Here is a 26,124-nt window from a genome sequence, read left to right as displayed (position 1 = left end):
AAAATGACAGACACTTGCAGAAAAATGTGGGCACGGAGTTAATGAGATTGTGTTAATGTGTCATTTATCGAGCATGAGTTATCTCTTTGTTTCCTGGGTTGGTGGGAAGTGAGCTGGCTGGAGAACTCGGCTGATGGAATCCTTTCCGGGAGTGCATCTCACTTCCCCAGTGCCTGGACTTCAGCCCTCTTAACGTTAAGCAGTGCCGTCAGATGCCTCTTGCTGTTTAGCACAGGGGACGTTCCCACTTGGAGGCAGGGGGCCCTGGAGTGGGGAAACGGGAAGCTCTCATCATCTGGGGAGATCAGTATGAGGTATAAGTAATTTTTTTCCTCTCTTTCCGAAAGAGCGTTTTGTCTTTGCAAGAGGTCTTGCAGGGATTGACAGTTGGCTTTTTGGTGTGCTACCTGGCTAAATATTTGACTTTGTAAGGTTGAATTCTCCAAGAATTCACATGGCAATAAGGCTGTGCTTTGAGCCAAGCTTTCTTTTTAAGGAAATCCAAGGTGCTATTTATTTTGGCATGCAGCCTGTTCTGGGATGAAATATGGCATTTTTATTATTGCAGAATAAAGAGAGGTTGAAGAGGATAAACGTACAGAACCAGGTTTCAGTTTCAGGGCTAAGTAGAGGAAGGTTTCTTTGTATTTGGACTTGAGGTTAAAAGTGAGATTGAAAATGGCATCATAAAAAGAATAACTGGGGAGAGGGAGAGGGTGGGGGTATATATTGCCGGAGTTGGTCTGGCCCAGGGAAATCCACGCTCCTGGGCATGCACCCTGCTGGAACTGTTCCTAACGTGGCCTGGTAGTTACATATGGGCTAACACTGCTGTCTTCCCAGCAACTGCCTCTTTGGTGGATTTGTGCTGGCAGCCTCAGTCCTCACCTCTTCACTGCCCATTGGCTTTGAGAAGCAGTGTGGAGTGATGGAGTCACACAAACTGTCCTGCCCCTAATTAACTGGGTAACTTTAGATTGGCCACATAGCCTCTTTGTGTCTTTGTTCCTCATTTGGAGCTTGAAGATGATCTGCCACATGTTAAGATGTAGCTGGGCAGTGGGTGAGGGTGACACGTGGCCACAGAAATGAGTCCTGTAGGAGTTCTGACCTTCGCAAGCTTAATAGGGGAGAAGAACTAGAGAAAGCTCCAGCTATGTATACTCAAAACATCTAGAATATGATGAGCTCACGAGAGAGGTTGGGACCTAATGGGGCATTCTTGATCCTGGGATAGGCCATAAACAAATGAAAAGTTACATAGCACCACCAGGTATTACAATTCTGAACACTGGGGATACGGCTTAACAGAACGAGTCATAAATTGCTTCTAAGTCAAAATTTTAAATGCTCCAGGAGGCTGCAAAATTCCATTTTAAAGGGAAATTGTGTCCAACAAAGCTATTTTTCATATTCTGTTGTATCGCAAACAAAGTAGCATGTGTCAATGTAGCATTTCGTCTTTGATTCCACTCCCCTAAACACATCAAACGTCCACCCACTCGCGCGAAGGACCCCGGGCCAAGGTGGAGAAGGCTGGGGTGCGTGGAGCTGGAAGTGGCATAACTTGGGCATGATAGTTCCCCCTTTCCTGCAGAGCCCTTTACAGTGAAATCTTGCTTGGCCCTCTTCAGAGAGTTGGCGTATCAACTAATTAATTTCTGTAGCCTTGGAAAAATTCATTTTAGAAAAATTCAAGTCTAAGAGAATGATTAGAGGTCTCTATAGAGTTCTTTTTAATGAACTTTGACCCCAAGGGTGCTGCAGAATTATTTGAAGCTCTATGATCTGATATATGAAGGGCTGAACTGTAACTCTAACCAAGGGCAGTGGGTGTGATTGAACTCCCTGAGGTGACGGTGAGTTCATGCAGCCAGAGGCCCATCTGCACTGCCTCCTGCTTAGGAGGAGCTTTCTTGCTTGGTGTCCAGCCCCGGAGAAGCAGATCGCACTTTGGTCAGGAGGACTGACTTACAAAAGGAGCGGTTCTCCTTCTGCACGCCCGGAAGATGCATCACATGTACTGGGGGGAAAAGCAGAGAAGCATCGGAGTCAGAAATGTTTCCCCTCACAAAGAGAGCTGGGGATCAGTCACAGCACCAGTCTTGTTTACAGGGGTGGAAAAATGTTTACAGATCAGTTCTGTTCCCAGCACAGTCTTGGAGTCAACTAGACTTGAGAGCAAATCCTGCTCTAATACTTGCTTGTTATATGATGTGGGGCAGGCCTTCAAACTCTCTCAGCCTCAGTCTCCCTACCTGGAAAATGGGGACAATAATAATCCTCTTGGGGTTATGGTGAGGCTTGCGCGTGGTAATTCGAGTGTGTCAAGTGCTCCGAGCTCTGCCTGTTATTCAGTAATGTTTTGAGGGGGGCGGAGGAAGGGAGCAGAAGGAGAGGAGAGGCCGTGATGATGGAGGGGCCGTGTGTAGGGTTTGCATCCTCACCTTTTTCTTCCCCAGTGTTCACCTTGAAGCTGCCGGGCCTCTCCTGCCTGCCAGCACCTGGGAGGCCCCACACCTGGCTGCAGACTGCAGACCTGGGGCACTGAGATCGGCAGCTGTGTCCTCTGCCCAGGAACCTTCTCTTTCTTTTCTTTTTTTTTTTCCAATTGAGTTATAATTGACATATAACATTGTGTTAGTTTCAGGTGTCCAACGTAATGATTTGATATTTGTATATGTTGTGAAATGACTGCACAACATCCACTGTGTCCCATAGTTACAGATTTCTTTCTTGTGACGAGAACTTTTAAGATCTACTCTCTTAGCAACTTTCAAAAATATAATACAGTATTGTTAACTATAGTCACCAGGCTGTACATTACATCCCCAGGACTTTTTATCTTAAAATGGGCAGTTTGTACCTTTTGATGCCCTTCACCCATTTTGCCCAGCCGTCACCCCCCAACCCCTGCCTCTGACAGCCACTAATCTGTTCTCTATATCTATGAGTTCTCTTTTGTTTAATAAAGATTTCACATACAGTGTTTGTCTTTGACTTATTTCACTTAGCATAATGCCCTTAGGGTCCGTGCGTGTTATCACGAATGGCAAGATTTCCTTCTTTTTTATGACTGAGTAATATTCCATTATGTATATATACTATGTACCACATCTTCTTTATCCTTTCTTCCGTCAATGGACACTTAGGTTGTTTCAGAACCTCCTCTTTCTAACAAGGGCGACCCACCCTCACCCCTGATTAGAAGCTTCCATGCCTCTCCGCTGTCGGCCTCCTCAGTGGCCGCTTTTAGCCTCCAGGACCATCCACATTCACCCTCCTTCTCCCTAACTTCTTCTCTGCTCCAGTTCCAAACTCAAGTACTTGTTGCCACAAAGGTAAGTGAGGTATTTAGCGTCTGTGATCTTTCTGCAAGGAGTGTCTCTGCCTATAGAAACCCTGCCTGCCCTTCCAGGCTCTGCCACTCCTGCATAGGCAAAGGCCGCTGCGTGGAACGTGGTTATGGGGGAACCGAGACAGGAGCAGGGTGCTAGCTTTGGAGGCGGCAGCAACGCTCCCAGAAAGAGGGTACACCAAACTTGCTGTCGGGCAGACTTCAGACTTCCTCTTATTTGGCAGGCCTGATATTTCCCAGGCCTCTTCCCTAGTTTGCTTGTTTTTTCCCCATTTTCCATCCCAGGTTGCTGGGGGCCACCCCTTGTCCTTCTCTCACTCCCACGTCCTCCCAACCTTTCCCTCATCCCTGGTACGCTTCTCTGATCTGGAGTGCGTGGTCGAGCACATTGGAATTCCTAAAACGGCTCCGCTTCCACTGCTGCGGTGTCACAGATGATTTATTATTCTGATGTGTGTGGAGTTAAATCATAAAAACCAATTTCCTGGGTGATTTACTGGACTGGGGGCAGGATCCAGGGTGTTTACCATTTGAAGAAGTAGTGCTGGAAAAGGATTGAAACTTTGGGGAGAATTTATGATCAAACCTCAAGGCACCCTAATTCAGAGTCAGGAGAGTATGCTGCTTGCATAGTTACTGACGTCTTCTGGCTCCCAGGTTTGAGCTCCCCCTTGTTCTGCCCCTGGTTAGAAATCACCCCAAACTATGAGCTCCTAGTCAGTCCTTCCAATTAGCTCATCTTTTTCTTGAATCTGATTGGGATGTCACAGATCACTTATAGGTAGTCTGATTCCAGCTTTTCCAAAAACATGAATCATAATTCTTTTACCATGACGGGAAGTGAGTAGATTTCAGCTCTTGATATTTTGGAAAGAGCACCATGCTGCTTGTCGGAGCCCTGGGTCCAGTTCCTTCACGAATGTGCTGAGAGGCCTTGCACAGAACAATTAACTTCTAAGCCTTAGTTTTCTCATCTGTCTAGTTGGACCAGAGGCTTCCTTTGGTATCAACCACTGCTAAGATTCCATGAAGACACACCCAAGATTATACTCTAGGAGTGTGTATAGGCTTTTAATTTCCCTCCTTGGAGAGCTACGAACACATGGGCACCCTGGGAGAAAGGCAAGGAGGGGTGTTACTTTTTTTTTTTTCTTGGTGCTATGTTCCCTCCGTACTTATTCTAATTGTAATGAGACTCTCCACTTTTCCATCCTCTTTCTTTCAGAACACTCCAACAAATTTTGCAGGCTTATCGGAAGAAGAGTGCCCAAGAGACTGGCGGTCAGCATTCTCTAAGATGGAGAAGACAGACGGTAGGCAGGATCCCTTGTATTCCCTGTTCTACAGTGAGCACTTGGGTTGGAAAGAAATTATTACCATAAATCCTGGAAATAGCTCAGGGGAGGCCTATGGGAGACCGTCCCCAAATAGGCGGTGCTGGGAAACCCAAACTGTGTGTTTCAGACATGAACAAGAGAAGGTAGTAGGGAATGAAAATGAAGGCTTATGTTTATATTGGAGTTGTGTAATTTTTGTAGTGTTTCTCATCCCTTCCAAGCACCAAGAAGGGAGCAGGATGATCTCACTCATTAAGCTCTTTTTAGAGATGAGGAGCTAGAGGTCTAAAAAAGAGGCAAACGGGGCTTCCCTGGTGGCGCAGTGGTTGATAGTCCACCTGCCGATGCAGGGGACGTGGGTTCATGCCCCGGTCCGGGAAGATCCCACATGCCGCGGAGCGGCTGGGCCTGTAAGCCATGGCTGCTGAGCCTGCACGTCCGGAGCCTGTGCTCCGCAACGGGAGAGGCCACAGCAGTGAGAGGCCCGCGTACTGCAAAAAAAAAAAAAAAAAAAGAGGCACGATTTGGTAAAAGAGCCTACATTCATACCTGTGTGATTTTCCAAGGCATTTCACTTCTTTGAGCTTCACTTCCCTCCTATATCAGTTAGATTTGCTGTGTAACAAATCACTCAAAAATGTATTGACTTAAAGATATTTATTATTTCTTAAAAGATCCTGTGGGTTGGCTAAGCCATTATTCTGGGCTGGGCCAGCTTGACTGATCTCTGCTGGACTTGTTCACATGTCTGTGGTCTTCTGGGTGACTTGTCCTGATGGTTTAGAATGGTTACACTCACATGTCTGGTGGTTGACTCCATGTCACCTAGGGCATCGGTGATGATTTGGCCATGTGTCTTTTGTTGCCCAGCAGGCTAGTTGGGGTTTGTTCACATGATGACAGAAGGGTTCCAAGCACAGCAGGAACAGACAAACTCCAATATGCAAGCAACTTTCAAATCTCTGCATATGTCACATTTGCTGTTGACCAAGTCACAAGGCCAAGCCTAGGGTCAGTGTGGGAGGGAAGTACATAAGGGTGGGTTATAATGGTGGCTATTTTTGCAAACAGTCTGCCACACCTCGTCTATAAGCAGGTATTAATACCTACTTCGCAGGATTGGTAAAGGATTAAATGAGATAATGCATGTAAGCTTGTCGAGTAATAACTATCTAGCCCAACGAATGTCTCGATGACTGTTCCCCTTTCCCTTCCCAGGAAGTTTGCCAAGCATCATTGACTAGACCCCGATCCCCTGACTTCTAATGAAATGCTTTTTCCAGATTTGCCAAATGTCAGGAAACAGGAGAGCCTATATGGCCCTTCACTGGGACAGGACTCAAGGACTGGACAGCAGCTCCAGCCCTGCCTTATCCTTCTTTCCAAATGCGGTTACCATATATTTCAAAAGTCTGCCTCTCTCCCCAGGGAGCTGCCTTTTCAGCGCTTCCCTGAAAGTGGTCCCACAGAACACCAGCTAATTCCCTTAATGCCCCGGGGGCCTGTCATTCCTGCTTGCCTCATTTGTCCCCGCTCAGCATCCTTGACACGGCTGCTTTCCACGTGATCACCCACAACTAGCTAAGAAAGGCACCCCTCCCTTCAAGCACACACATCTCACAAAATAAAGGCAGAGGAGGGAAAAGACAGCTTCCACTGTCTTGGCCTTTTGAAGAGATTCATTTAATTCCCCTTCTTTCTGGTTGTAATTTTGGCCACTTTCTCTCTAGTTTCTGTTTTTCCCATTTCCTTCAGAAACTGAGTATAGGCTTTTGGACTTTTTTCCTCATTTTAAATGCCTCTGATGGGTTCCCTTACCTGCCCCCCACTTCACTTTTTCCCTCAGGGTAATGACTGTGGCCCCTTCCTCCTTCCCTTGTCTCCTTCTAATCCCTTTTCTCACGCCTACCTGTAAGTCTTAGGCTCATGACTGTGTTTGCAGGTCCTTTCCAAGGGTCTAGTGATCTGGGGTGCTTTCAGACCGAGACTCTGTAGGGAATTCTAGGTAGCTCTGAGCCTCATATATCCTACTTTTTTCTTCTCCCCTGACTCGTTTTTCCCAGTTTCTCCAGAATTATTTTCTGGGACTCTCACTCCCCCTTGATGCTGTAGTCCTAACACAGAGTTAAATATTCAAGAAAGAGCACATTCTCCGTGAATCTCCCCCTGCCCCGTTCAGAGCTAGCCCATCCTCATCTTTTGGCCCCTTTGTTCAGTACCTATGCCATGTTCTCTACTGCGTCGGTGCTAATAATCACAACTCTGTGAGTTAGGTATTCTTATCACCACGTTACAAATGAAGAGACTGCGGCATAGGGAATTTAAATAATTTGCCCAGAATCACAGAGGCAGGAGGTAACAGAGGCAGGATTCAACTCCAGCCAGTTATGTGTTGGTTTGTCAGATCTGAAGTTCATTTTGAGCAGAGACAGTCCTCCTAATTAATTCTCACCCTGGCCCAATGCCTGGAATTCTGAGCTCCTGCATACCTATCACCAGGTAGAATTAAAAGGAGCAGAGCTTAATGTGAGCATAGATCTCCCAGCATATCAGATCAAGCTCCCTCATTCAAGGTCCAGCATTCCTCCTGCACTGGGAGAAAGAGAAGGAATGCAGAAGGCGGGTGGCAGGCACAGCAGCATAATGTGTGTGTGTGTGTGTGTGTGTGTGTGTGAGAGAGAGAGAGAGAGAGAGAGAGAGAGAGAGAGAGAGAGAGAGAGAGACCCCATAGTGTAGCTTAGGAAAGCACCTATTAAACCCATCATCCTGGATAACTGCTCAGTTTCACAGACTTCTTTGATTCACCTCAGTCTCCCTTGTGGAATATTTTCCCTTGGAACCTGCTGTTCCTCATTTGATGCTATTATTGTATTTGTGCTCTGGACCTGCTCTCAGAGGCTGATGGGCAAATCAGTTCATTTCTACCGAATTGAGGCAATAGGCAGATAAATAATGCAGTCTCTCCTTTGGAGTGTTCTTTGCCTTCTGGGTCATAAATCTGCTCCCTATTTAACTATAGACAAATACCTCCTCTCTGATTTGGCTTGTTCCTATAATCCAGGAGGCTGCTGAACCGGCCAGTAGGCCTAAGAGTATAGCCAAGTGCAGCTGGGAAACTAACAGAGAACAATTGCTGTCATTGAGACTACCAGTGTGCCTCTTTGGGAGAAAGCAGGTTTGTAAAAAATCATGTGGGTGAATGGGAACTTATTGGAGGTTTTTGGGTGCTGGAGGAGTGTTTACGCCTTATCTGCCTGGAGTCCAGGTATCTGCACAGAAGCTCTGGAACCCAACTTGGACCAACCCTGTGGATCTGCACCAATGTCTTGCTGTGTTCCCTGCTGAGGCTGTGACTTAACTCACCCACAGGCCCTGCAACTTTACTTAGCACTGAGGCTGGTAGGGTCGAGTGTGTCAGTGTTCAAGGGTTCAGCCTTTATGTGTCTACTTGGCTTCTTTAGTTCTTTGGAGATAACTGTACTTCCCTAAGCACAGTTCCTGTGCCCCAAGCATGTAGCACTGGCCAGAAGGATAGATCAGACAGGCAAGTGGGAAGAGCTCAGTCCAAATATGTCATCACTCTTAGGGAAAAAGCAGCCCTATATGTGCCCCAGGTAACGCCATCATTTGCACCTCTTCTTGAACCTGCCCCTTCCTTCCATTCCCTTAGCTTCTTTCACCTTGACCATGTCAGCAATCTCCCAACTGGTCTTCAGGCCTCTGGTTTGTTCTTCTTCTAATCCTCTGTAAGAATGCTCACTGTGAAATCACATTTGACCAAGTCACTCCCTTGTGTAAAACCCTTTGATGACTCCCACTGCCTAGAGAGTAAAGTCAAAGCTTGTTGGCATGCATACAAGTGGCTCCCTGATCTGGCTCTTGCTGACCTTTCCAATTTTGTCTTTTTCTACCCCTCACGCTTCTCTTCCACACTTTAAGTTCCAACCGTATCAACTGTGTTTATAGAACCCTGAATTACTGTGGATGGTCACACCTTAATGCATCTGCCCATCCTCTGACATAATTGATCTGTCCTGGCTGTCTATTGCTGCATAACAAACCGCCCCAAAACTTAGTGGCTTAAAACAATCATGCCTTATTAACACAAGTTCAGCTGAGTGGTTCTCATTTGGAGTCCCTCCTGTCATTGAAATCAGATGATGGCTGAGGCTGGAGTCATCTGAAGTTCTTTTATTTATGCCTGGCACCTGGGCTAGGATGTCTGGAACAGCTCAGGCTGGCGAGGCATCTCTCACCGTCTCTTCACATGACCTCTCTCTGGAGCTACTTGGGCTTCCTCACAGTATGGCAGTCTCGGGGAAGTTGGACTCCTCATATGGCATCTGGCTTCCCCCTGAGTGTGCACTCTAAGAGACGCAGGTAGAACTTAGAGGCTTCTTATGACCTAGTCTTGGCATTCTCTCAGTGTCATTTCTGCCATTTTCTTTTGGTCAAAGTAGTCACAGGCCAGCTGAGATTCAAAAGCATAGAGAAATGGACCCCACCTCTCAATATAAGATTCCCTTGCCTGTCTAGAGAAGGTGGGAATTGATAATGGCCATCTTGGAGATAAACAGCTACAATGTCTTTCACCCTCTTGTGTTCTCCTGGCAAACTGCTATTTATTCATTTAACACCCAGTTATATGTCGCTCTTATGAAGTCATCCCTCTCCAACCAAGGCAGAATTAGCCTCTAAGTCTAAGAAAGTTTTTCTGAGAAACTAGGAAAATAAGTCAAGAAGGAACACTGGTCCTTGAGCATGTATCTGTTACCATCCTTGTCACACTGCATTGTACCTGTTGGTGTTTCTCCTACTTGACCATACTTTTTTTTTGAGGGCAGAGCTATACCTGATTCATCTCTGTGTCCTTAAGATCTATCTTAGCAACCAACAGAGGTGCTCAATAAATAGTGGTTGAGGTAAGTGAACTCAATTACTGCTACATTGTCATTTTTCCCCCAGGGCCTATTACTCTTGGAGTCAAGCAATCAGTCAGACACAAAGAATTTGAGGATCCCCTCCTATGTACCCAGCAAGTCAGCTTCCATCAGGGGGCTTCAGTTCTCTGTAATTTGGACTTCCACAGAGATAATAACTATAATATTGCGCGTGTATTGAATGTTCATCATGTGCTAGGCATTGTTCTAAGCACTTCACATGTATTAATCAGTCCTCACCATCTCATCTTACCTGTTATTATTGCTATCTTTCGGATGATGAGACACAGGGAGGCTAAGTAATTTTCCCAAGGTCACAGAGCTGAAATATAGACTGGGCTCCAGGCTCTGTATTCTTGGCCTCTGTGCTCTCCACTAATGTCCTCTCCTGAACTCAACATTTTCAGAGCATGTTTGGCAGAATGTCACAGAGATCATAAAGGGTGTCACATTAGGAACATGAAAACAACAAAGATTATTTAACCTGAGGAAGGTGCTAATTGGAGACAAATAATCAAAGGACTGACTTGTTCTCAGCATCCTCTGCTGGGGTCAAGATCAGTGGTGCCTTGGTGTGATGGAGAACTTTCTCATCGTGACATTCTCCTGATACTTTGGGCTGCTCTGAAAAATCATGAGCCCCACACCTCTTGGAGGAATGTTTGCCAATGTCCCTTTTGACATGGATTGTCCCATTTTCCTCCACCACCTTTTTTTCCAGTTTGTGAAGGAAGTGGTATTTCCTTACCTGGCATGAGTTTTTGAGAGTGAAACTTGTTTGTTAAGCACTACGCAGTTTTCCAGTGGAAAAGAGCATAGGCTGTGCATGACTATGGTTGCCCGTTCTGAGCTTCACGTACCTAGAGGCTCAGCCGTCAGAGGAAGCTTAAATGATGCAGGAGGCACGGCTCCTTGATATCTCTGGATTTAGCAAGATTTACTAGGACCTATTTCAATAATGCAAGGTCCTTGTTTAATATTGAGACAATCGTGCATCTCATCCTTTGTAAACGTCCATATTCATAATTACCAATTAGTACCCTACCAATTAGTACACAGTGGTAACTGAAATGCCATACTGCAAATTGGAAACTATTCCCTCTACCTATTTCCTTGGAGACATTGGCTAAGTCCACATTGATTTAATAACAGGATTTCTCAGCCCAGCCAAAAGACGGTGAGCATCTCAGCATAATTCAGAGGCTGGAACGTTTAGGAGAACGCTTGTGCGAGAGATATTAGGTCTCACCGCCTGTCTTTCTCATTAACGTTGTGCTTCTTTTTCACATGTCTTATGTCTCCCAGCCAAAGACCAGTCCTCTCAGGGGGATGAAGAGAAAGACCCTCCAAAGAGCCACCCCTACTCCGTGGAGACCCCGTATGGCTTCCATTTAGACCTGGACTTCCTCAAGTATGTGGATGACATCGAGAAGGGAAACACCATCAAAAGGATTCCTATCCACAGACGGGCCAAGCAGGCCAAGTTTAGCACTTTGCCCCGAAACTTCAGCCTTCCCGACAGCGGCGCTCGCCCCCACGCTGCTCTTTCCCACCCGAACTGGCCCCCAGTGGTGCCAAGTAAGGTGTCGCTCGGGACAGAGGCGCGAGCCCAGCCACTGCCGCTCGGTGATCACCCCCAAGCCGCTGGCGGGAGCGAGGCGAGCTACCACCGGAAGGCCCTGCTGACGGAGACCGCCAGACAGCTGGAGGCTGAGGTCGCCTCCGGGAGTGGACGGCCCCAGCTCTTGAGAGCATCCAGCATGCCGGCCACGCTGCTGCAGAACAGGGCCTCAGAGGACCCAAGCCTAAACTCAGGGCCCCCTACCCCGCCCGCCCTCCCCCCACTTCAGGGTGAAGGCGGTGTCTGTGATGGCGCCTTTGGTCCTGCGGAAGGATTTGCAGGTTTTTCCAACTCCGCCCAGGGAGCAGCGGCCCAACTAGAAGTCAGAGAGTCTGGAAACCTGGTGCCAGGAATACCGGAGCTGATCCTGAAGGGGCCTGAGCCTCCAGAGGGTGAAGAAGCAGCTGCAAATCACCTCCCTTTCTCAAGTCCTCCTTTCTCATCACTTGTAGTTCTAGAGGATGCAGAAGACCAACAGGAAAGCAGACAAGCCGAGGTGGCGGTTACGACCCCCGGTTCCCCAACACCAAGCCCCCCACCTCTGCCATCACCCGTCCCTGAGAATGAGCTCCCCCTCGAAGAAATCGAGCTCAACATCATCGAGATCCCACCGCCGCCACCTGTAGAAGTAGACGTGAGAAGCATCGGTATCCGGGTCACGGAGGAAAGCCTGGGCCTTACCTCCGTGGATCCTGGCAGCATCTCCAGCCTGAAGCAGCAGCTCTCGGGCCTCGAGGGGGAGTTGTCTGGAAGAACTGAGGAACTAGCCCAAGTCAGAGCTGCCCTCCAGCGGCAGGAGGAGGAAATCAAGGCTAGGGGGCAGAGGATTCGAGAGCTAGAGTGCACTCTAGCTCAACTGACAGGAAAGCTTAGCCACGAGAACACCAAAGATGCTCAGGGCCAGACTGATACCATGACCAACACTGACCCTCTGCACGGACTCTTGACCAGGGAGTCGTGTGACAAGAGCATTGGGGTCAACCTTATGGGCAGCACAAGATCTGAAAGCTGGGGGGCCTGGGGAAAGGGGAATGGCGTCCTGTGGAGGCAGGAGAGTCACAAATGGGGGGATCGGAGCCCAGCAGAATTTGTGTCACCATCCCAGCTGTCACTGCCACAGGGATCCAAGATGGTCCTCACCCCCTCTCTACATAGCTGCCTCTCCACTGAGCTCAGGATCGAAGAAGGACGCTCTGACCAGGAGGGAGGCCATCAGGTGGGAGCCGAGGGTCCAGTCAGGGGAGCAAGAGGCTCTCCAAGGAGCAGCGAGAGAAAGGCTCCCCCAGCAGGGAGGAAGGAGGCCGGTTCAGAGCTCCCGGGGAAGGAGCGCCCAGGAAGGCCACCGAGCTCGCCCACCACCGATGCCACTATCGGGCAGTACGTTAAGAAGATCCAGGAGCTCCTGCAGGAGCAGTGGAGCTGCCTGGAGCATGGGTACCCGGAGCTGGCCCATGCCATCAAGCAGCCCGCCTCCAAGCTCAGCAGCATTCAGAGCCAGCTGCAGAGCTCCCTCAACCTGCTGCTGTCCGCCTACTCGGCCCACGCTGCACCCCAGAGGGAGCCCCCGGGCCCCTCTTCCTCCCCGCCGACGGGTAAATCCTGGTGCCTGCGACGGGAAACCATTGCTCCTTGACGAGTCCAAGGGGAAAAGGGTTTTAATTGCATGCATATGTTTTTTTAAAAGGTTTAAGCACATCCAGGAACCCGGTGGAATAAAAACTGATCTCTGCGACAGTGGAGGCTTGGAACCTCTGCTCTTGTCCTTGCTCTAACGTTGGGACCGACTGCAGGGCCACCACATACAGCCGTTCACATAGCACAGGGCACAAAGATGCCAGAGGGTGAACGGGAGCTGAAACCCAGCCCACACTTGCCAAGCCTGCAGCACTGTGTGTCTGCCCAGAGAGGTGCCTCTTTCTCATTTGCATTGTGCAAAGGCGATGTCTAGGGTGGCTGGCTGTGAGTGCTTTAAACCTCTGCCTCCCTTAATTGTTTCTTGGGCTCTTGCATTCCTGTGGTCCTGCCCAGTTCTTGCACATTAAGAGGTTTTTTTGTAGCCTTGTTTTGGAGGATCATTATATTGAGAGCTGAGATATTTTACTGAATTATTTTCTCTCTCCCTCTCTCTCCCTCTGTGTCTGTGTGTGTGTGAGAGAGAGAGAGAGAGAGAGAGAGAGAGAAATTGGGCGATACATGTGGAAGTCGACCCTTTGGCGGAGCAGCTCTTCCTCCTACAACAGATCACACACTCTGGAGTTAAGTGGAACCATATTTTGCTTTGCTCAACGGGCAGCAGCGTGTGAGTCTGCTTCCTGCCGCAGCTCACAAATTGGCTGTTTTCTCGTTATTTCGGTGCTAGTTTTAGTCGTACTCATTGTGAATTGCCTCCTGTAACTTGGAGCCCAGCAAAGCCCAGCAAAAGAAGACTCGTGCTCTCGCTCGTGTGTTTTCCGCGGCTACCCCACATCACAAGTGTCATCTGGCTTGTGAGTCAGGAAGGACCGCTGGGGTGCCCTCGAGCAGAAGTGGGTGCCGGACCAGGGGTCGGGAGGCCCAAGTTCTACTCCTGTTCTGCCATTCCCTGAGCACACCTGAGCCTCAGATTTCCCCAGACTGAGATAGGGACAACAGTGGCACTCACACCACATGGTTCAAGAATGCTCCAATAACTCTACTCTGTAATCCACACGTAGAGGGTTTGTGAACCGGAACAATTTGGCTGGCATTGACCAGAAGGTTGGGGCACCTCAAAGACCCTCAGTATATTTGAGTTAAATTATCTAGTTCCCTTTCTGCCCCTTCACACACCTTCAGCCCGTGTGCCCTCAAAGCAAGAGTCCCAGTTCTGCTGCATTCTGGGGCATCCCCAAGATCATGCTAACCTGTGATGTTGTGTCTGCCTAGAGATCTCCCCGTCGACCAGCCTTAAATCCATAATGAAAAAGAAAGACTATGGCTTCCGTGCAGGAGGTAATGGGACCAAAAAGAACCTTCAGTTTGTTGGGGTTAACGGTGGGTAAGCATCGCTCATGAAGCCCAGCCTACCCTCCACACTACCTCTCCTGCTGTTGTCCCGAGCACTCTCTTTTCCTAGGGGAAGCATCTGGTTTTCATTCTTCTTCAAGGGAATTAATCTCAACGGCCCTTTAAAACTCCCTCTCGGGTTTGCATGTGTTTGGCTTCTTGCCAGCTGTGGTAGTCTGTTGGATCCTGTGCTTTTAATATGTCTTGGCTTTGGTGTTCCCTGGGGCCAGGATTCTGGTGCCTTCTGCTAGTTTGGGGACACATGAGCCCTTTAAGGAAGGCGTTTAATCTGAACCATAACACTGAACCTAGGACAAATTCTTAATTTGTAGAACTTCAGATTTCATCCTTTTAATTTTTTCCTTCCTTTAACTAACTTTCAGCAAACCAGACCAACTTTTTTAGGATGAAGGAAAACGATCAATGTCTATTGACTCAGAACGTGAACCAGACCTTATATAGTGTAGAGAGTAAATCACTGGATTTAGAATATTTTCTAAGTCAGTCATTCAACAAACATTTATTAAGTACCGATGATGTGTTTGGTGGTAGGGATAAAAAAGTCAAATAAATCATTGTCCCTGCCTTTAACTCACAGTTTGGACATGGGCAGAGATTAGACAGAAGTAAAGGGAGAATGCTGACAGGATGAGATGAACTCTAGTAGAGAAAGAAGTGGAGGATGGTGGGAAAGCCCAAAGCAGGGGCACCAGGCCCAGCCAGGGGTGGGCCCAGGAGGCTGCCCGGAACAGGTCAGAACCCCTGCTAATTTGGGTGAGACCAGAAGGAAGACACCCAATTCAGACAAGGGTGACGTCACTACTGTGGCAGGTTCTGTGAGGGAAACGTCAGACAGATTGAAATGCGATGTTATAGGAGGGTTGCTGTTCTTACGCCTGCTGACGCCAGACACTGTGGCCAGAGGAGAAACCATTTTTTTCTGAGCTTTCCCCAGTTTGTGGACAGAAAGCAGAATCAGACTAACCTCAAAGTCTAAAGCAGGTCCCGTCTCTCCCCTGCTTAAATACTTGCAAAAGTTCCAGGTTTGTTTTTTGTTTTTTTAATATTTATTTATTGGCTGCGTCGGGTCTTAGTTGCGGCACAGGCTCTTCCTTGCGCTATGCAGGCTCCAGGGCGCCTGGGCTGTGTAGTTGCGGCACACGGGCTCAGTTGCCCCATGGCACGTGGATTCTTAGTTCCCCAATGAGGGATCGAACTGGCGTCCCCTGGATTGCAAGATGGATTCTTAACCACTGGACCACCAGGGAAGTCCCCCAAAGTGCCAGCTTTGTACCAAAACCTGGAGGTCCATCTCGTGACTACAGCCGGCCTCATCCCCCATCACTGGCTCTGGGCTTTCTTCCCTTAAACATGCTCAGTCAGGCTATCTTGGGGCCTTTGCATTTGCTGTTTCCTCCACTTAAAGTTCTCTCCCAGAGATCCCTCAGTATCTGTCAGTCTGGTGCAGTGGTTCTCAACCTCGACTGCACCTTGGAAACCCTGGGGGAGCCTTAAAAATACTGACGCCTGGCTCCCCCTCCTGGAGGACTCCGGTTTAATTAGTCTCGGGTGCAGTACAGGTATCGGGAACTTTAAACACCCTCAGGTGATGCTAACATGCAGCCAACGTTAAAAACTTCTGCTCTAATGAAAATAGCCCCTCCTCGCATCACGCTATCCCATGGCCCGTTATTAGTTTACTCATTGCTCTTATCATTGTCTGAATATATTGTTTACGTCTTTATTTTCTGCCTTTCCCTACTTAGAGTTTAAGCTCAGTTACGATAGGGACTTTGGTTATAACATTTAGAACAGTGCCTGGCACATAGTAGGTATTCAATAAATGTCTGTTGAATGAATGAATGAACTTCAAGGTGGAGCTTTTATGAAGCAATTCTAAGATAAGAACTCTTTGGTAAACTTAATATGTCCCGTTTTCTTAATCACAAAAGCAAAATGTGCCAAGCACAGTAGAGGAAGAAATATCTGGGGTTTGAACAAGACAGAATGTGAGCATTCTGTCCAGGGAGCAGTCTGGGTGTGCAAATCCAGTGAGCACAGGGCCTTTACATAGGGACCACCATTCAGATAAAGGGCATGAGGGGGTTCAGTAGAAGCTGTGGCCACTGGTCTCCCCTGGTCTCTGTGGCAGTGCCAGTAGGCCAAGAACCCGAAATCTTCATCTTAACTGGAGCATCCTCCATCGGAGGTCTCCTGTTGACCATCAGCAGAGGGATCAATACATCTTCCAGAACTTTCCTCTCTGGTCTCTGGTCTGCCACCTCAATAGAGTTGCATATGACTGAACATAAGGATCATTGCTGGGGAGGGAAGGCCATTCAAGTGGCCCACGCCCTCACTTTTGCTGTTTTAAACCGTGGTTGAAACAGCAACTGAGAAAGGCAGGTGCTAGGTTCAAGTATCCCAACTGTTCACGTGTCCCATGGAACCCTGCCAGGAGTGAACACAGATGGTTCCTCCCTTGTCAGCTGTAAGCTGGGATAGAACAGGGCGGCCAAAGGGAGGCTTCACAGTCACCCAGAGATGTGAAGATTTGTTAGGCAATTCAGAGAACTCAGGGTGGGGGACGTTTGCCTAGATCTGGGTCTCTCTCAGGACAGGACATTAGGGTTCCAGAATCAAACTCTTCCATGAGAGCCTTGGATACCTGGATCATCTGAATGCATCGACCAGTTAGGCCATGGGCTGTTTGTGTGTTTGTTGCAAAGAGCTTAGTTAATTACCCTTTTCCCCAAATGGCCTCCAGCGTTAAAGGTACAGAGCTCTTAAAAGCATGTTCCTCTGACAGTAGGTTTCCTGGGAGTCCCCTTGCCCAGCACTGCAAGTGTAGAGAATGGAGGACGAGGTTAGCAAGCACGGAAGTGTCGTTTAAAGCCCACCGAGTTCTCATTAGTGTTGACACGAGCATCAGGCAGGAAGCACGGAACGAGTGACCTTGTCTCCTTTCCCAGCTATGAGACCACCTCGAGTGAGGAGACCAGCAGTGAGGACACCTCCCCAGAAGATTTGTCTGACAGCGAGGCCGAGAAGAAGTGTGATGGCCCAGAATCTAGGCGGGGCAAGGATGCCCACCTCAGCTACAAGGCGGGGCAGGGCATTCCCGAGGGCACTCGTGACACAGACCAGCAAAGCGGGCCTGGGGAAGAGCTTCCCCATCCCAAGGCTGAGAGGTGAGTCAGACGGGGACAGATGGGGCACTTGATCCTCTGAGGAAGAGCAAGGGCATTTATTCACCCTTTCATCTGGTTGTTTGTTAATTCATTTATCTATCCATTCACCAATATTTATTGAGTTTCCAATCTATGCCAGGTACAGTGCATTGGTTAAACTAAACAGATCTAACTTCTGCCTTCATGGGATATACTGTCATAGACAGAGCTCTGCATATGAAGCTAATATGGCCTTAGCATTGAAAATGTGAAGGACTCTACAGGTATTCTCTTGATGTAATCCTTCTAACAATCTGTAAGGTAGAAATTATTATAAGCCCCACTTTACAGATGTGGAAACAGAGGCTTTGAGAAGTTAGTGACGCAGCTAGCAGAGATGGTGTTTCAACGCACGTCTTTTGTGATTCTCCCACCTGTTTTTCTGCCTCTCCCTTTGGCCATACTGACATAACCCTGTTTTTGAAAGTGATGACAGGTCACATGGCATGATGAAGAGAGTACTGACTTTGGGGTTGGACACACTTGGATTCAAATCCTACGTCTGCCACGGTGTGTTTTAGCTGCGTTCGCCTCAGTTTCCTCATCTGTAAAATGCGGATAGTAGCAACCCGATAGATTTGATCTGAGGACTGGATGAGAAAAAGTAGGTCAAAAAGTATGCAAAATGCCTTCTGCGGTGCCTGCCACATAGTAGGTTCTTGATAAATGGGAGAAATGAGAATAACAAGTACCATTCATTATCGTTACCATCATCCCCAGCCTGGTTGCTGAAGGAGTGATGAGCAGTGAATGGCAGCTCATTGTCCAGCAGTGCCGCAGGGCTGCTCCGAAATAGCAGCGCTGTAAGGACGCGATGAGAGCGGAGCTTCTCGGTGACCAATGCCATTGACTCCCAACCTAGGCCTCTCAGTGCTGAGTCTGCCCTTATCCTAGCACAGGAGGAGTGCGTATCATTGAGAGCGCCCCCAGCCTAATCGATTTTCATTTTATTGACTCAATTAGCACTTACTGTATCCTTCATGGAAGAGTAACCGGAAGAAATTTGCTGCTGTGCATTGAGTCCTTTGAATTTGTCAAGTCACTCAGGCAGAAAATGTTGGCTCCAAAGTCGGAAAGATAACTCTCCCTTTCCCAGCGTGTCAGGAATGGCATTTGGGCCCGTGGCCCCCAAAATGCTTTGGTGGTCTGCTCCTGCCCCCCGAAAACAGCAGGATCCAAGGGGCAATGCACTTAACTCACTCTTCAGAAGAGCTCAGAAGCCAAGCCTCCTTGTCAGGAGGCTGTGTTCACCCAGTATTTCTGAGGAATGCCCCTGACCCTGGGAAGTTGCCCAGTTTGGGTGTTTGAGTCGCTGAGAGGTAAAAGATGAGAGTGAAAGTCAAGGTAGGGGACTTTTTTTTTTATCCACATGGAGACTGATATAATATATATATATATATATATACACATACATACATATATTTTTTTTTTCTTTAGATATAAACCCTCAGAGGAATTCCTTAATGCATGCCGGGCATTGAGCCAACATCTGCCAGAAACCGGGACGACCACTGACCAGCTCTTGGTACTCTGATTTTTCATCATCATATAAAGATTACTATACTGTTTAAGTTTCACCTGGGTGACTTGGGTGCCGTGCCTGAGGCAGCGGTGTGGGTGTGCACGGGTCCCTGTCCGCTGGCTGTTCTCTCATTTGCCCAAACTCTGCTACCCAAGGTGATGGATTTTGCTGAGAAAGCGGAACCCATGCCTGTGCACAGGAACCAGGTCTGCGGCGCAGAGGCACTTACCAAGTGTTATTAGGCGTCCCAACCTGAATGTGTCATAGAACTTTTGTGGCTTAGGCTCAAAATTGCCTTGCAGTTTGAGAGAACCGTGAGAAGAGCGGAAAAGAGCGGGTGGAATGGGAACCGTGGTTCTATTCCCAGGACCGCTAGATAGCGGTGAGATATTGGGTGAGTCAGTTCAACGCTCAGGGCCGTGTTTTCCTCATTAATAAAAGGAAGGTGGTGGACCGCATGTCTCCACTACCCTCAAGCCCTGGCATTTCATTCTGTAGTCTTTACTGTTTTTCTTGAAAGTGAATCTATGGGTCAAGAGATCAAAAGCAAGAAAATACACCTGTTTGTTCCTTAACACCATCATGGACCATGGAGATTTAAACATGTAAGGATTAGTTTCTGCTGGAATCAAGAGGTACTGGCACAGACACATTTTCCCAAGTCGTGAGAGCAACTGATAAGACCCAACGTGTAACAGCTTGTAAGCATTTTTAAAGCCCATTTTGTTCTCCTTTGCGGAAGAGCCTTAGGAGTAAAAACGATTGATTAGCCCATTTTCATGAGTATTTTATCTTCGCTGATTTGGCAAATAACTTGTTCCCAGATTGTTAAAGAACCAAGATGTGAGGTGGATGTTGATTAAAGCTCCTGCTTCTTATTCTTAAATGAGTTACAGAGCTAAGTTGTTTCTTAGATCTTCATTTAAAATCTACCACTATGTTCCTTAATATTAGGAACTTTCTCCAGATTCTCCTGAAGACTCCATGGGTAAAGGAGATATTCTGATATATAAGAAGTGTTTCAGCCACAAAAGTTTCCGCTGTTTCTGCCTAGAAGATCGATCGGAGGACATACAAACCTGACATCACACCCACTTTAGGATCAAAGCACAGGACACCCCCTCTCCACCTTAGAGACAAAGCTGGTTGTGCAAGGACCTCACTCTGTAGAGCATGGGAAGTTAGGGACCCAGCCGTTTTTTCACTGCCATTTTATAGACCAGACAGGAAAGATTCAGAAAGGTTACAGGACTTCCAAGGTCGCACAGCTGAGCCAGGACTTATGCCTGGCCCCTAGGGTGTAGTGACTTCTAATTCAGTGCCCTTTCCAGAATGAATATGGAATCATCTCTAATAGTCACAGCCTCATCGTTTCTCCTCCCCTTTAGAAAAATAATCTAGTCAGGTTCCATTTGAAACACTTAGGTCATGTCACATGCAGAGTTGGGATCGTTTGCGTTCATGGTTATAAAGGAGCTGAACACTGCAGACGGTGCGGTCCTGCCACGGATCGTTACACCATCTTCTCTGAAGGTCCTCGCAAAACTTAAAAGCCAAAAATAATTCAAGCACATCTGTTTGGGTTTTACTTCAAGCATAAATTGGGCATGTTGTTCGTCTTAGCTTTCAGTGTGCATTTTTCCCAGTAGTAAGATGTTGTGACTTTCCAGCTATGCCTGTTAAAAACATGCACATGCCCTGGTGGAGTCTGGGCTAGGGTCACATAGGCTGGTGTAGATGCGTGAAAGAGGGGGTCATGGTTATCCTGTGCATATGGGGGATGTGATCGAAACGTACAGTAGACTCAAACTGTCCCCGAGTAATGTGCTGTGTTACTGGCTACTGTGTTGCTCTCCCAATCCTCCTGTCTACCTCATATGTGGGACCGATCCCACGGGTTCAAAGTATGCTGCTGCATGGGGACCCCACTAGCTCTGAGCCCTCTAGGAGTTAATCACACGGAGATTTGGAGGGAGCTGAAGGGATAGAAGTGGAAGCATCCTAAGCTGACCTTTCCTAGTGGAAATTAACACCCCAGCTGGAGCACCCAGGTAGGTAACCTCCTGGAACTGGAATCTGTTGATCTTTCAGAAGCAGAGCTTAAATACCATCAGTCAAGAGTGGTTCCGGGTCTCCAGCCGGAAGTCATCCAGCCCTGCTGTGGTGGCCACCTACCTCCGCGGGGTCCAGCCTCACTCCCCACACTTGCTAAAGCTGCTTGTCAACCTGGCTGATGGCAATGGCAACACAGCTCTTCACTACAGCGTATCCCACTCCAGCTTCTCCATCGTGAGGCTGCTGCTGGAAACAGGTCAGAAATGGCTGCATCTGTGCCGCCTGGGTCCCTCTGTGACAGGCACTTCTTGTTCCCACTTCTTTCCAGGAGGGGATTCTTCACTGTTCTGAGTTCGTCCTGTGTTCTAGGAGCTGGGCTAGACCATTTTTTCCTTTATTATGTCATTTATTCTTCACAACACTCTTGTCATGTAGGTATTATTGTTCTCATGTTACAGTTGAGGAAACTGAGGCTGAGAGAGTTATAAAACTTGCTCAGGTCACAATGCTGGGAAGTGGTAGAGTCGCACTTCATGTTCAGTTTGTCCAGCTCCAGGTCTATACCACACTGCCTCTAGGAAAGGTCCCATTTTCCGTCTTCATAAGTACTTTGTAACAAGAGTCACGGCTCCATTTGATCAGTTTGACTCTATTTGATTCATTCACCCTTCATCAGATATTTGTGAACTACGTATGAGGTCCATACTGACTACCACCAGAGATGCAAAGGTGAGCTAGACGTGAGTCCTCCTCCCCAGGAGCTTACAGCCTGACAGTCAGGATGGACGGCATGATGGCTCACCAGAGAGAGGTGCAGAATGGGATTTCAGGGCTCAAAAGAAGTGAGATAATACCGTTTAGAGAGCAGGAAATGTGCACTGCGGCGTGTAGGTTCTGGCAGACAGAGAAAAGTCCCAGGCCATTGAAGAAGAAAATGTCAGGAAGAAAGAAGATTGTCCACTGGGTCAAATACTGTACTGTAGTGTCCCTGAAGGATGATGCCTGGGGTTGGTTGGCAGATTTGGGAAGGGGTCACTGATGACTTCGGAAACAATTGTTTCAGGGGCCTGTTGGGAGGAAACCAGATTTCAGAAGTGAAAGGAGTGACGTTCATGGGCTAGGGAAGGCAGTGATGTAGCACGATAGCTGGAGGAAGCAGGAGAGGATGGGGAGAGTTATTTTTGAGTGAATGGGGATGGAGGAGACCTGAATATGTCTGTTGGCTGAGAAGAAGAATCTGAGAGAGAGAGAGACAGAGAGAGACAGAGAGAGACAGAGACAGAGAAAGGGGCAGACAGAGAAAGGGGCAGACAGAGAGAGACAAAGAGAGAGAGAGAGAGATTAAAGATACAAAGGAGAGAAGATGCTTGATGGAGCAAGGTTTTCGAGAAGCTGGAAAAACCTGGAATCCACAGCAGAGGCAGACGAGGTCAGCATAGGCAAGCTGCTGGGATATTTATTCCTCCGAGATGGAAGCAAAAGGAAGGGAGAGTGGGTGAAGGTCCAGAGGGATTTGAGGAGGAGAGAAGGGAAGTGAACATTAGGTTCTTAGTTGTTGGAAGTCTGGAGGAAGGGAAGACTCTTCCCTCTGGTGGAGAATCATTGCAAATCGTCTTGCTCGTCTTAGGGGCTGGAAAGGGTGGTTAATAGTCAAACAAAGAACTCTATGTCTGCTGAGACCACCTCACAGGGCTTAGAGTGGACTTTCTGCAGAGCGTGTGACAACACCAAGCAGCCTAGGAGTGCCAGTGTGGACAGGCGGGGGATGGGACCGACTGAAGGTGTGTGGGTCCCAGTCGAATGTCATCAGTGAGCTTAGGAGGGCTGTATGAGGGATATCTAGGAGGGTACCTACAAGAGGTATAAAACCGCAAATGATCTACACGGATTAGGTCCTCTGCTAAGCACCTGACACCTGAGATGTCATTTAATCGTCATAACGATCCTGTTATTAGGAAGATTATTCCTGTTTTACAGGTGATGAAAGTGACACTCCGAAAAGTCAACATACTTGCTCTAGATCACGCAACGACTAAGTGTGTTGCTGGGATTTGAAGTCGATACTGTGGCAACCAGGAATTAGAGCGCATGCTAGAACAGTACACCCTTACTTAGGAAGTTGGAGGGGGAGTTTAAACAGGCATCAGGAAGTCTGAAGTTTGGATCCAACAGCTTTCCCCCAACCTGTATCTTGTCCTCCCCCCCCCACCGACCCCGCTTAAATCCCTCCCACGGCTTCCCCTTGCTCTTGGCCTTCAGGAATCCCAGATGGCCTGGGCCTGCCTGCCTTTGCTCTCTCTGCCACCACCATGCACCCTCCTTCCCTCCACTCCAGCCACGTGTGGGCCTCAAACTCACCACGCTCATTCCCTCCTTAGGACGTTTGCATTTTCTTTCCATCTGGATCCTTTTCCCTGAAACTATTCTCATAACTGGCTTCTTCTCATCATTCAAGTCACAGCTCAGACGGCACCGCAGAAGGCTTCTTGGTGATCCGTCTGAAGTGGCTGTCGCATCTCCCTCTAGCAGTACACCAAGTTCTTCTTCAGGTGACCTTTGCTTGTCACTTCTCTCTAAGTCTAACAGAACGCAGTTAACCTGAGGGAGGCTCTTGTCTGTCCCCTTCCTTTCAGTATCCCCAGCACCTAGACCAGTTCCTGGCTCATGGTGGGTGTCGAGTGAAAATATCTGTTAGGTGAACGAGTGGACGGATGATTCCTGGGAGCTAGGTTAAATTCCATTAAAGTTTCATTCTCCAAAATTCCATTAAGCAGCCTTGAGGCTCCTTACCTGCATGGAAAGGTGACGTACATAATGACAGCCTGAAGTTCTTTCTGCATCATCAGAGGAAGACGAAGTTACAATTCTAACATTCTTCAGGGATTCATGGATACCCTAAAAATGGTAGCTCTGTTGAGAAAGGCACATCATTAAAGGAGCATGCCTCTGGGTTGCATTTACTGTGTTCAGTGTTAGGGCCTTTCATTATAGAAGGTGAATAACAACACCACCTACTGTTTGTTGAGTGCCTTCCCCAGCCCAGACACAGTGCAATACGGCCATATGCAGTCCTTGCGGGGATTGTGAAGCAGATATTTAATGCATTTTCCAAGTGAGACAACTGAGGCTCAGAGAGGTCAAGTTCTGTGGTCAAGGTCACAGAGCCAGTAGGTAACTAAGCCAGAATTCTAACCATGATCTGTCACCCTCCCAACCTGGGCATTTTTCTACTACCCGAAGCTAGGTTCCAGGGGCACTGTGAGACCTTAGGCGCACCTATTATGTGCACAAAAACTCTAAAGAACCATAATGTAGCACCTTCTTCTCTAAGTAGCGCACAGGCTTGCAGCCTGTTAGAAGTCCTCTGGCTGAGCCAGGCCAGGCTGGAGAACAGACAACCTTTGATTTGTTTGTTATAAATTTCTGCTGATGTTGTCTGAGGTCCAGTCAATACTCATCAACCCTAAAGTGGTTTGGAAACTTTCCCCTTTAACATGCTGAAATAGCACAACAGCCGCAAGCATAAAGAACGAAGGGGGCTGGGGAGACGGTCTGAAAGCGCCATTCCTTTCCCTCACTGTAGTCGGGGTGTTGAGGAGGGCAGATCTGTCCCACTCCAAACTGGGCTCCCTTCCCAGCCATTTGTGAAGCATCTGGAAAGCACATTACAAACTGTAAAGGGCTGCACAGAAGTGACTCATCATTATTGAGAAGAGAGCCATGGGTGCACCTCCACCCCTTTAGTCCGTTGTGATCCGTCCTCTATTTCGCCAGGACGCCTCTGCAGAAGAGGAAGCTGGCCGAGTTGGAGGATGTTCAGTCAAGAGCCTTCTCCTCGCCTCCGGGGAGGTTGGTTTGCTCCCTGGAGCTGCTCAGAAACATCCGCTGTGAAAGCCAGGGGTCCTCAGCCCCTTTTCAGAGCCCCTGGGTAGGAGTTAGTTCTCACTCTACTGAGTTATAGGTCACGTTTCTGAAGAGAGTATAGAGAATCATAACCTGAGGCTCATTTATGCATCTTAAAAGCAAACATAAAATAGTCACGGGGTAAAAATTTTAAAGTCATTAAGGTGGCAACGCAGATATTCCCGTCTTTATCAGAACAGAGTTGTGAGGCGATGCATGGAGTTATTATTCGGCTTTCATAGCCCAGCTTGTCATGACAGTGGTCAGAGAGGCTTCAGGCGAGGAAATTGCTGATACCTGAGCCCAACTGTATCCATTGGCATTCTGGTTCACTATGACACATTTCTGAAAAATTGTTTGGGATGGAGTGGAGGGAATGTCAAACAAATATTGTTGGGGTTTTTTTCCCTTGCACAGAACTTTTTTTTTTTTTTTACATCTTTATTGGAGTATAATTGCTTTACAATGGTGTGTTAGTTTCTGCTTTATAACAAAGTGAATCAGTTATACATATACATATGTTCCCATATCTCTTCCCTCTTGCGTCTCCCTCCCTCCCACCCTCCGTATCCCACCCCTCTAGGTGGTCACAAAGCACCGAGCTGATCTCCCTGTGCTATGTGGCTGCTTCCCACTAGCTATCTATTTTACGTTTGGTAGTGTATATATGTCCATGCCACTCTCTCATTTTGTCACAGCTTACCCTTCCCCTTCCCCATATCCTCAAGTCCATTCTCTAGTAGGTCTGTGTCTTTATTCCTGTCTTACCCCTAGGTTCTTCATGACATTTTTCTTTTTTCTTAAATTCCATATATATATGTGTTAGCATACGGTATTTGTCTTTCTCTTTCTGACTTACTTCACTCTGTATGACAGACTCTAGGTCCATCCACCTCATTACAAATAGCTCAATTTCATTTCTTTTTATGGCTGAGTAATACTCCATTGTATATATGTGCCACATCTTCTTTATCCATTCATCCAATGATGGGCACTTAGGTTGTTTCCATCTCCTGGCTATTGTAAATAGAGCTGCAATGAACATTTTGGTACATGACTCTTTTTGAATTATGGTTTACTCAGGGTATATGCCCGGTAGTGGGATTGCTGGGTCATATGGTAGTTCTATTTGTA

At 47.7% G+C, this 26,124-nt stretch overlaps 1 protein-coding gene across 2 annotated transcripts in view; it reads left to right on the top strand.

Annotated features, from left to right (window-relative positions):
- The first annotated feature begins 4,592 nt into the window (after positions 1-4,592).
- Positions 4,593-26,124, top strand: part of KANK4 (KN motif and ankyrin repeat domains 4) — a 34,634-nt gene continuing 13,102 nt past the window's right edge. Inside the window, exons 1-6 of one of the 2 annotated variants that reach the window (XM_060005587.1) lie at positions 4,593-4,671; positions 10,941-12,848; positions 14,161-14,272; positions 17,253-17,471; positions 18,948-19,035; positions 21,124-21,343. In XM_060005587.1, the coding sequence (XP_059861570.1) occupies positions 4,656-4,671; positions 10,941-12,848; positions 14,161-14,272; positions 17,253-17,471; positions 18,948-19,035; positions 21,124-21,343 (2,563 nt within the window). In that variant the 5' untranslated portion in view covers positions 4,593-4,655. The remainder of the gene's footprint in view (positions 4,672-10,940; positions 12,849-14,160; positions 14,273-17,252; positions 17,472-18,947; positions 19,036-21,123; positions 21,344-26,124) is intronic. The other variant, XM_060005597.1, reaches the window with a different exon arrangement.

This window comes from Delphinus delphis, chromosome 1 (assembly GCF_949987515.2).
Source record: "Delphinus delphis chromosome 1, mDelDel1.2, whole genome shotgun sequence".
Classification (NCBI taxonomy): domain Eukaryota; kingdom Metazoa; phylum Chordata; class Mammalia; order Artiodactyla; family Delphinidae; genus Delphinus; species Delphinus delphis.
The sequence above is the reverse complement of the archived record's forward strand: the minus strand, read 5'-3'. Positions and strand labels throughout refer to the sequence as shown.